The sequence below is a fragment of the Hydractinia symbiolongicarpus genome, chromosome 15, assembly GCF_029227915.1.
Source record: "Hydractinia symbiolongicarpus strain clone_291-10 chromosome 15, HSymV2.1, whole genome shotgun sequence".
In the NCBI taxonomy this organism is placed as follows: Eukaryota; Metazoa; Cnidaria; class Hydrozoa; order Anthoathecata; family Hydractiniidae; genus Hydractinia; species Hydractinia symbiolongicarpus.
The window spans coordinates 2523645-2535758 of NC_079889.1; the positions used below are offsets into that span (position 1 = coordinate 2523645).

At 34.6% G+C, this 12114-nt stretch overlaps 1 protein-coding gene across 4 annotated transcripts in view; it reads right to left on the reverse strand.

The window, feature by feature from the left end:
• Positions 1–481: 481 nt before the first annotated feature.
• LOC130628971 (voltage-dependent L-type calcium channel subunit alpha-1S-like) overlaps positions 482–12114 on the reverse strand; it is a 35690-nt gene continuing 24057 nt past the window's right edge. For all 4 annotated transcript variants that reach the window (XM_057442040.1, XM_057442039.1, XM_057442037.1 and 1 more), the window contains 18 exons: positions 11788–11888; positions 11282–11483; positions 10468–10632; positions 9851–9958; positions 9672–9758; positions 8526–8642; positions 8050–8115; positions 7863–7954; positions 7528–7672; positions 7083–7210; positions 6425–6521; positions 4869–5073; positions 4290–4399; positions 4188–4208; positions 2792–2940; positions 2287–2479; positions 1879–2061; positions 482–1133 (listed from right to left, as the gene is read on the reverse strand). In XM_057442040.1, the coding sequence (XP_057298023.1) occupies positions 600–1133; positions 1879–2061; positions 2287–2479; positions 2792–2940; positions 4188–4208; positions 4290–4399; positions 4869–5073; positions 6425–6521; positions 7083–7210; positions 7528–7672; positions 7863–7954; positions 8050–8115; positions 8526–8642; positions 9672–9758; positions 9851–9958; positions 10468–10632; positions 11282–11483; positions 11788–11888 (2703 nt within the window). In that variant the 3' untranslated portion in view covers positions 482–599. The remainder of the gene's footprint in view (positions 1134–1878; positions 2062–2286; positions 2480–2791; positions 2941–4187; positions 4209–4289; positions 4400–4868; positions 5074–6424; positions 6522–7082; positions 7211–7527; positions 7673–7862; positions 7955–8049; positions 8116–8525; positions 8643–9671; positions 9759–9850; positions 9959–10467; positions 10633–11281; positions 11484–11787; positions 11889–12114) is intronic.

The following is a 12114-nucleotide window of genomic DNA, read 5'->3' on the forward strand; positions in this document are numbered from 1 at the left end:
TCCCCTTACCAACGTAAGGCATGCTCCACCCTCACCACCATAAATGAGGTTGCATGCAAAAAGAACGTGAATTGTTCTTGACAACGCATACACGTTTCATAACTTTAGGATAATCTCAGAACATTTTTTCCGTTTGCACCTTAGAAAATGACATAAGACTAACCCATCCATCATCTCGGTGCAACCTCGTCCCCAGGGCTTTTTTCTCTTTCTGCTCAACGTCCTAGATTGACAGAAAAAGAAAAGGAGCCCTGGGGATGAGGTTGCATCTCGGTGTAAACATAAAATCTAAGAATAAGGACTGAAGTATAAGCAGAATTAATTGCACCGCAAAATTGCTTCCTTAATGACAGACGGAAACGAATACCATATGTTCTCATTACTTAATCAAGTTATTAGTTTTAAATTTTATTAAAATGTCAATATTACTAGTCATGGGAAAATCATTTTCATGTTTTGATATGAAAAAAACAACAACTGATTATCAATGTTGGATTTTCAAAAAATAAATATATAAAAAATCAGGTCAAAATTAAAGTCTTTTTACACACTTGCATTATTCAAAAAATACTAGATTATTTACAGTAGGCCGAGTTACACTAGCACCACGTGTCTTCATCATCTTCATTTATTTTATATATCCAATGAGGTTGAACACCGTCACTCATTGCTTTATTTAAATGATTATTCAATTCGCGTAGAATCTCCTCTGATCGGTTACTCGAACAAGAATCGTCTGCCGTACTTTCTCTACTCGCTTCACTTTCAAGTTCACTTTTATGTTCAGAATCAGAAGAAGACGATGACGCGTTAATGTCGTCAAGAACATCGACCGTCACGCTATCAGATGACGACCTCGAATGAACCCCAGGTCTTCTAGATCTTTGTGTCGATTTTATTAAATCTGGCACATCGTTATGAATGTTTTCGTGTTCATTCGGTAAATTACTATTTCTATGTCTGCTTCCAATATCTATAAAATCGCTGTCTCGTTCAACCGGAATTTCTAACTGAATCATAGGCAGGGAAACTGTCACTCTTTTTTGGCGCATGCGCGGATTTGAATGTCTTCTTTCAAGATTGTTTTCGTTCGTTCTAGCGGAGTTATTCTCACGTTCAGCGTCGCTTTGGCCCTAATGGAAAATAATATAGAAAAGAGTGAAATTGAAATGTTACAGCCAGCTAGGCAAACATAGATTTTTATAGTAAGACTTAAAGGGGGAGAGGCGAACTTTCACAATTTTGATAGGGATTTGAAAGCATGCCTTGAGGTTATATTAATTTAATGCAATATATTTGCGTTACCCCTGTACAAGAAAGGTTTAAGAGTGCCTCCACCTAAAAATATTTGTATAATTGAATTCAGCTCGAAGACGGGATGAAAGATGGTATTAGATGTTCAATTTGATTATGATTTTTTTTAAATGGTTTTTCTGTTTTGTTAATTGCTGTTAAAAAGATGTAGCAAACAGCCAAAATTTTGCTCAGTCAGCATATCTTTTAGGCCACCACCCATCTTTATAACATTTTCCGCTTTATACAGTGATGCAAAAATGGGAAGTCCACGTAATTAAACAGAATGATAACAGACCCCTGAATTTAGCCAATGAGATAAATCAGAATACGCTGTCATATTTTATTCGCTTTCTTGGAGGTTACTACGTAATTCGCAGCCAGAAGGTTAACTGGGTGTCAAACATTTTGGTGTGATGTTCGATTCAAGCTACCACAACAAACGTAAATAGCTTCAAGAAAGTGTTTGCTGTACACAACCTCGTCCCCACACCTTGTTGTTGTTGTTGTTGTTACAATGATGCTACCGTGAAAATAGCGCTAGGGAGCATAGGGGACGAAGTTGTACAAAACTGATTATCATACCCGATTATCTTCTCGATGGATTTGCGGATTAACAAAACATAGTATTGGTTTGGCTGGATCACGAAGAGCTGTTATTAAACTATCTGTTAATGTGTTTGTTTTATTTTGTAAGACTTGCGCCATTTCTTTTTTTTCTTCGTCACTTTTTTCTTCTTCTTTCTCTTCTTCGTGCATGTCATCATTCTTCATGAAAAATATGGAATTAACAGTTTCTTTTTGTAAACAACTCAATTAAATTTGCAAAGCCGAGGGAGAGTTGGAATAACTTAGGACAACAAAAAGTTCCCTAAATTTAACGCCTTCAATACCCTTCTCTAAGACACTCTCTCAAAAAATGAAACAAACTTTTTACATCTCGGAAAATAAGAGAAAATGTCTGAGGGAGAAACAGATAAATCTAAAATTTACCTTGTCTTCTATTATAGTTGACTTTCGCGGTATCACGCTTTCATTTCGTATTACTTCCATGCTTTGAGTAGAGAAGTTATGATGTAGCAACGGAAGAGTGTTTTTACGAATTCTTGGAGCGAAGAGTTCAACAGGCCGATTCACTGTACTTACAGAACGACCCCGTACCGATGGCCTCGCTTCCTCTTTAAGCCTATATAACGAAAAAACGATTTATACTAGAGATACAGCATACGTTGAAATTAGAAATAAAAAGATCCCCAACCTCACTCCTAGGACTTATCTTTCTCTTTTTGACATGAAAGAAGCCATTGAGACGAGGTTGTTGGAGCTTAAACTCAACAGCCAAATGGTGTCCACCTTATATTGTTTCACAAGTATCTTCTGACCAAAAAAGCATCGAGTTTTGCTTTGTATGCACGCCCAGAAAGGGCGCAAAAAATAAAATAACTAAACTTCCAATCAAGAAATGGTTGTCTAGAAATGACATCAACATCATGCTTACCCTTCATGTGTGGATGTGTTACTAAAAGTGTTTGAGCGACGCCGCTGTGTTAAGTATTCTTCGCGAGGTCGGAGAGCTTTATCCATCACTAACGGTTGCGACGACGTACGTAGAACACCCATCATTTTACGGAAGAATGAATTTCCGCGCTGAAAAAATATATATAAAAAAAGAATGAATTTCAACTTTTAAGATATCAAATAGTGCATGTATAAAGAAAGCGTGCATATGTTAAGAAAACGTGCATATAATAAGAAAACGTGCATATATTAAAAAAACGCACATATATTAAAAAACGCGCATATATTAAGAAAACGTGTATATATGAAGAAAACGTGCATATATAAAGAAAACGTGCATATATAGAGAAAACGTGCATATATTAAGAAAACGTGCATATATTAAAAAAACGCACATATATTAAAAAAACGCGCATATATAAAGAAAACGTGCATATATTAAGAAAACGTGGATACATTAAGAAAATGTGAGTATATAAAGAAAACGAGAACATATCATGAAAACGTGCATATATTAAGAAAACGTGCATATATTAAGAAAACGTGCATATATTAAGAAAATGTGCATATATTAAGAAAATGTGCATATATTAAGAAAACGTGCATATATTAAGAAAACGTGCATATATTAAGAAAATGTGCATATATTAAGAAAACGTGCATATATTAAGAAAATGTGCATATATTAAGAAAACGTGCATATATTAAAAAAACGCGCATATATAAAGAAAACGTGCATATATTAAGAAAACGTGGATACATTAAGAAAATGTGAGTATATAAAGAAAACGAGAACATATCATGAAAACGTGCATATATTAAGAAAACGTGCATATATTAAGAAAACGTGCATATATTAAGAAAATGTGCATATATTAAGAAAATGTGCATATATTAAGAAAACGTGCATATATTAAGAAAACGTGCATATATTAAGAAAATGTGCATATATTAAGAAAACGTGCATATATTAAGAAAATGTGCATATATTAAGAAAACGTGCATATATTAAAAAAACGCACATATATTAAAAAAACGCGCATATATAAAGAAAACGTGCATATATTAAGAAAACGTGCATATATTAAGAAAATGTGCATATATTAAGAAAACGTGCATATATTAAAAAAACGCACATATATTAAAAAAACGCGCATATATAAAGAAAACGTGGATACATTAAGAAAATGTGAGTATATAAAGAAAACGAGAACATATCATGAAAACGTGCATATATTAAGAAAACATGCATATATTAAGAAAACATGCATATATTAAGAAAATGTGCATAAATTAAGAAAATATACGACATATACGAAGAAAACAGGCATGGATAGAGAAATCTGGCCTAGATTAAAAGAAAAATTTTGACTAACCCTGTGCGTGGCTTCAAACATCTAAAACAACAAAAAACATTATTTTAAAAAACCGTCAGTAACCAACCAATGCAAACAAGGCTCAATTTTTGACTCGCTTACCTCAAACTGTGGCAGCGTACAATTCTTTCTTCGTTTGATCTCTTTGAAGCTTTCATAGATAAGTTTAGCTGCGTATATTTTCCCGATAGTTATTTGTTGTCCGCTTAGTACTACAGAAAACAGATGTTACCGTGGTTAATTTATTTTTGTGAATTAATTCTTAATGATGTTAGTATGTGCTACGTTGGCGCTAGATGCTTAGTTGAGTTTTTGTCATTTAAAACAACTGCGCAACTAAAGACCGCTTTAGAAGTGAGTGGGCGTCATGATTATTTTGCTGTGTGGAGAAGTTCGCACCCATTATATTATTTGATTGCAATCATTCAAGATTCTCGTAAATTAAAGTTGTTCTAGTTAAAAATCTGTTCAAAATTTTTAAGCGAAGTTTTGAAGTTAAGCAAAAAATTTTCGATCCAAAAAATAAATCATGTTTTTTTTCATTTAGATCTTAATCACCAGCAATTGTAATTTTAAAATTTCAAAGAATTACATTTGTAGTTTACCTCGCAAAAATATCTTATTCAATTAAAATATTTAATTTAAGTGTCCTTTTCATGCAGGGTTACATGAAGTACATACCTGTTTGTTCTGGCATCATCATATCCAACGTTTTCTGCGTCGCGTTTGGCCATATTCTTTTAATGATTTTACGAAAATTATTATCACGAAAGCATTCCTTTTCATGATGTGTCATGTTAAGTGAAGTCCGAACTAACGCAAAGATAGTTGGAGTGAACGAGACAGTATTGTCTCCTGATATCGGCATGTTTAACTTCATCAAACGCTAGAAAACAATAGACAACTATTGTAAAATGATGTTTTTCATATGATATTTTGAAGGGAGATAAATCACGAATCTTCACATACGTACACATACACAACCCAGAAACTTTACACACTGACCACCAAAAAACTGACGCAAGCAAAACACGATAAACACGACGTTATACACAAGAGACAAAAACACAATAAAACAAAGCACAGGATTACAGTAAACAAAGCACAAAAGCACAGAATACAGTAAATAAAGCACAGAATACAGTAAACAAAGCACAGAATACAGTAAACAAAGCACAGAATACAGTAAACAAAGCACAGAATACAGTAAACAAAGCACAGAATACACTAAACAAAGCACAGAATACAGTAAACAAAGCACAGAATACAGTAAACAAAGCACAGAATACAGTAAATAAAGCACAGAATACAGTAAACAAAGCACAGAATACAGTAAATAAAGCACAGAATACAGTAAACAAAGCACAGAATACAGTAAACAAAGTACAGAATACAGTAAACAAGGCACAGAATACAAACAAAGCGTTCAGTGTAAACCTTTAAATATTTGAGAATTCTTCGCTAGTGGAAGATTCTTAATGATTTGATAATTAAGCCGTGGGAACAAACTCACGCTACAATCATGAACACAGTTTATAAAATAAAGACTAAATAAGGAACAGCGGTGTATATGTGAGACATACTAGTATACGTACACCTGCATATTTGCTTCCCACGCACTGCAAAGATAATAGATCGAGTGGGACTTAAACCTGAGGTCATCGCCTTGCCGCACTATTGCTTTATCGGCTGCGCTATCCATTTGATGCTATCTCCCTAGCACATGTAGTAGACGAGGCGAGGACACTACCTCCTTACGACATACCAAGAGAGCAACGCATATGTCATCCTTGCGACATACCTTTTTACTTACACGTGCCAACAAGATATCATTGAATGATGCACAACCTTAAGTACCAATCGACCAATCAAATTTGCCGCACTTGTTAAGCAACAATTATCATATTGAAGAAGAACTACTTTGCTCATCACTAAGATACTGCCTTGAAGCGAGCAGGATTTGATCCGCGGTCCCAAGAACTGGGAGCCGCAGACAAACCTTTACACTACGTGCGGCAATATGTTAGTGATGAACTTGGATAATATATTCGAATGGTGCGTATACATAGGTAAATCTTTATCATGGCACATCCGTCTAACGAAAAAAATACTATCCGTATAGGAATGGTGTTTAAGCGAGAACTGTTTTGAAAATAAAATAAAAAACCGATATGCAGTCATAAGTATATAGAGTATAGTGCAATGTTTTCGGTAAGTAGCCTGGTAACGAGGTTTACCTTGTATGCGAGAAAGCGTGGACATTTTTTACCAAAACCAACTGGAGGTTGCATATCACACATCAACTGATATATATCTTCGTGTGGAATTCGACCTCTAAAAAAAGAACGACTTTAACATATAAATTCATACTCAGAGTTAGTGTGAGCAAAATTTGTGTTATCCTGTTATGGGGAGGATATAGAACAAAAATGAAAAATAGAGAGCTTCTTATTTTAAAGGAAGGTACAGTTTCAGGGTTTTCACTTGATTTATCAAGTATATGATGGACATAGAATAAAAAATTCTGATTTCCTAGGCATTTTAAGACTTTCCAGAATATCTTACTTATTTTCCAGAAGAAAATTGTAGAGATCCAGGATTTTAAGGCTTGTTTAGATTTTTGTCAAAATTCTAGGAATTTTTGTGAAAATTTCTTTACCACGACCGTGGTTTCAACGCATAGCTAGTACGGGGTACTGATCAGCTCAAACCACCCATCCACCCTCTCACCCACTCAACTAGCCACTCATACACCAACCAGTATTTCCTAACGGTTCCCTTATTTGTAAGAACAACGTAGAATTCCTTAAACTCGGCCATTTTAAACACGTTCACGCCATCTAGCCTTAGTACGGGTAGGTGAGCGCTTATAAACTCTATACACCGCCTACTTACGCTGCAGAAGGGTCGTATTCCGACCACACCCTCATAAACTCATCCATATGGTGAGGCCCAAGAATACTCTCATCTCTTGTTAGATAATCAAAATTGTCCATTATGACGGCAACGAAAAGATTTAGCAGCTAAAACAAAAAAAAACAGAAGCATATTTTATAACTATGGAATATTCTGTTTCATTTTTATTCCTGCCATTGCAATAGATCTAGATCCATTCTGTTCACACACATTCCATTATGTTAACAGACATTAAAACAAACAAACCTAATTTCTTGTTGGTTAAATAGATAGCAGAAAGAAAAAAAAACACAGCGAAAGAACACGAAAGTACAAGAAACGTACCAAGCATCCGAAGAAATAATAAAAAAAAGTTCCGAGAAATCTATAAAACAGCAAAAGAAACCTGTCAAAAAATTAAAAAAAAATGAAAAAAAAAACGTACCAGAAAAGCATAGAAAAAATAAAAGGAACAGAAGTAGATGACAGACGCCACAGTTGAACCGCATCTTAAATTATTATCATTGTAGCATAGAGCATGATCGAAGCAATCCAACATTACTAAGTGCCACGCCTCACCGGTTCCACATCTACAAAGAAGAAAACCCAGTTATGTTTGCAATAAACGAGACAATTCTTGTGTCTCGCTTGTTCCAACCCTATTTGTAAGTTTCTTCTGGGTTTTTTATATACAAAAAAAAAACATTTTCTTAAAACACATGACTATTATTTTGTCTCCATAATACAAACTTTATGCTGAAAACTACACAACAGTTTTACCGGAATAAAACGCCCAGTGCGCTTAAAAACCCCTGAAAATTGTTGTATTCGTTGATTTGTCTTCGGTTGTCAAGAGCGACCTTGCTAAATAACTAAAAAAACCAATCACGTGATAAGATAAAAACTGAACATCATTGTTTTTTAGACTTGATGAATTTGAAAATCAAAAAAAGAAGCTTTGAGATACCTGCATTCCAATGATAGCGTAAATGAAAAACAACATCGCTATCAAAAGAACGACGTATGGGAGTGCCTAAATAAATAAGAAGACACCTATAATATTTGTTCGACTGTTCTTTCGTTTGATTGTTCGTTCGACAGTACGTTCGTTCGTTCGTTCGATCGTTGGTTCGACTGTACGTTCATAATTTTGTTTGGCTGTACGTTCGTTCGTTCGTTCGTTCGTTTTTTATTTATTATTTGTTTATTAGTAAATTACTTTTGTTTTGTTTATTTTCTTATTTGTTCGTTTGACCAATTGTCCATTACTCGTTATTTCGTTCGTCCGGTCCTCGCATCCTTTCGTTGCTTTGTCGTTCGTTCGTCTGCTAAATCGTTCTTGTTCTGCTTACTTGTCGCTATTTGTCGCCCAGATGAAGTCAGTCCGAATAGTTTGACACAACATTTCAAAACATCGTGATAAAAGAAACGCAGCAATCTTACTCTTAACGATTGAAGAAACGTCCACAACAATATCCGAATGTTGTAACCTTGTCGAAGCAACTTTAGTAACCGGAATGCTCTGAACAGTCGGAAGAAAGAAGGGTCGATTGGAAAGTCCTAAAAAACAAAATGAAAGCCAAAGTTGATCTTTTGAGTCAAGGCATAGCTACTGAGAAAAATCCTTAAATTGGGCGGGTTATTATTGTTTTAATTCGTTACAAATTCTTAAAGAGGCACTCCAGTACATCGAAATGTAGAGCAACTAGCCATTTTTTAAAGATTTAAACGTAGATTACATACAAAAAGCGATTTAATTGTACGCTATAGGTCTTAACATGAACGTTCTCTGCGCTCGCCTAAACTTTCTGCACGATGTGATGTCATTATTTATAATCGGGTCCAGTCCTAAATCGCACCTGTCTGTTTTTGTATGAGAAAAAAAATTGAATATGCGAAGGTTAGTACAATAATTTTACGTATAAAACGTATAAAACAAAAAAGAAAAAAGTGATTTTTACTGGATTTCCCCTTTTAACATCAGACATTGATCACAAATGACGTCTGCTGTTGGGAAGAGAGGGGGAGGGTTACAGTATGCTAAAGTTGACGCTGGTTGGCATGGGGAGAGGAGAGGTCAGGTGGCACCACTGTCGACGTTAACCTTTACGATTTTCAAATTCATGATTTTTCTAATTGAGCAAAAGTTTATCATGAAAATGTTTACAATAAATGTGATGTTAATCATGAAGACGACAAGAGCAGTGAGTAAGAATTAAAAGTAGAGTTTTGTGATGATGACAGTGGAAATTTAAAGTTATCTGTTTCAAAACGTTTTGTTGATGTTGTTGTAATAAATATTTTCTCATATTTAAATATGAATATCTCGACTTGGTGCGAGGGGTCTCTTTTCACAAGATGACGTCAAAGCGGGGGGTAACGAAGTTGAACAAGGAGGCAAATCCTGAGAAAATTGTTGAGGTTAATTGTGAACAATCCCACGGAATTACCGAGAAAACACCCAGTGCCCGAAAGACAAAAAGTTCAAAACAAATACAAAACATCACCCGAGTAAAATATTTTTTGTCAGTAAGCTAAAAGGACTGGGAAAAACATAAACGAATATGGTAACCACAAAGTTCGTATCACCTTATTTGTTATGTTAATGATAGCCCCCACTAATGTCACTAACACTATACAAAAGTCGAAGACGTTCCAACTATCCCGGAAGTAATTCTAAACACAAAATAAACTCATTTAAACAATTAAAAGCATTAATATGGGTCATCTTAGCAATATGGGTACTGTTTGTACACAAAAAGACTTACAAGTTTGTATGCCATCAATTTCAACATGGCTTCCAAAGTAAAAATAAAAGTGAAAGCCAGATTCACGTGGACCAATATTCGAACGCTATCTTTATTCTGTTCATCTTCCTACAATAATAAAAAGACTCCTTAATGAAATCTGCCATCCTCTTTACAAGCCCTCCACTATTGAAATACACTCTTTAAAAAACCCTTCTAAACAGACAGAACACCTTATTCCTACAGGGATAAATTGACTAGTTTTCTTGAACTTGAATAGAGTTTAATTTAATTACCACTCCTAAGGCTTACAAAATTTGAAGGTTGCTCCGGTGTTACATGGCGGCGCTACTTAGACATTGTTTAAAATCTTAAGAATTCTTACAACTGCTATTTAGTAATGTCTTAAATTATCTCTTTTTCGAAATCAGGTGAACAATTATTAATAGCAATGTCATTTAGCGGATTATATTATATACCGATGCGCTATTAAAGTCATGTAAAAAGTAAAAACAACACATTCAGGAAATACGAAAGATAAATCTCCACAAGACCCTCTTTTATATTCTGCAGGAAGCCACACCAAATAAATATACCGAAACAAAAACAATCAAAACAGAGCTTGGTACGCAACTTACTGATAGCATGAGAACAATGGCGTTTCCAGCGATAAGAGTCATAATGACAATCTCAAATGGTTTTGAATCCACAACACGCCAAATTTTGTAAGATAAACCACTCTTGTCTTGTGGCATGAACCTTTGACGTGGTTTCGCGTTCAGCACAAAATGGAGACAAGCTCTCTAAACCAAATAGAAGTAAAACTTGGTTAGAAAACAGAATGAAAGATACAGCAAGCGGCAACCACCCAACTCAAACAACACCCATTGTCCTACAAACTCCATATATGAACCCAGCCCTGTACACTTTCCTAAACACACTTTAATGTGATCAACAATAGTTTAAAGTTTTTTCTTATATAATAAAGAAAAAAGCAGTGAACAGTAACGAATTATTCTTTTCTTTAAGCTTACCCCTTAACTTTTAAGGCTAGTGCATGTTTCTTTTGTTTCTTCCAGCTTACCCCTTACCTTTCTAGGCTAGTGTATGTTTCTTTAGGCTTATCCCTCAACTCTCTAGGCTAGTGCATGTTTCTTTAAGTTTATCCCGCAACTTTCTAGGCTAGTGTATGGCTTTTTAAGCTTACCCATTAACTTTCTAGGCTAATGTATGTTTCTTTAAGCTTACCACTTAGCTTTCTAGGCTAGTGTATGTTTCTTTAAGTTTATCCTTCAACTTTCTAGGCTAGTGTATGTTTCTTTAGGCTTATCTCTCAACTTTCTAGGCTAGTGTATGTTTCTTTAAGTTTACCCCAAAAACTTTCTAGGCTAGCGTATGTTTCTTTAAGCTTATCCCTCAACTTTCCTGGCAAAGAAGAACAAAACATTTTACCTGGTTTTTATCGAGCTCACAGCCAGTTATTTCTTTCTCACCTTGTTCTTGAAAAGTGACGATGATAAGTGCAACAAAGATGTTTAAAAAGAAGAAGGAGAAGATGACAACAAAACATACATAGTAGAGACTCATAAACATGTTGTTATCTGGAATTGGACCTTCATCCATTTTCGTCGCATCAATAGATTTTTCCATAACACTAAACAGAAAAATACTTACTACTTAACTTGGTTTTACATAATACCAAAAAAGGTGAACTGAAAAGTAGCTAGAGAAAAAAAATCTCAAATTTTAAGGTTCTTTTTTGCTATAATCAAGGGAGTCAGATATTTTTTGCGTTCATAAAATACATATTTACAATAAAATGTTTCAGGCCAGTTAGTACGTAAAATACAGGCAGAGTCACTTTATATGATTTTTTTAAAAATTTGAGAAATAAAATCAAAATTCATCAATAACAAAAACAAGAAACAAAGACACACAGACACATAGATCGGACTTACATTGGCCAACCTTCGCCAGTACCACATGAAAACAATGTCAACATTGCTCTTAACACGTGATCAAAATGAAAGGGGTAGTTCTTCCATTCCCTTTTCTCAATCTAAATAAATAAACATTGCTCGATGAACCCTGGCCTTTAAAATCTTATTCTGTTACATTATTAAACTCCTCAAAAATTGGAACGTTGTAGATAACCACAAATCATCCATAGGTGCACTCAACCTAAGCAACACTACACACTACTGGTCGATGAAGCTGGTTTGTAGAAAACTTTTTTTCTAAAATTTTTTCCTCGATTTTAAAGCACGTGTGCAAACAATACATTG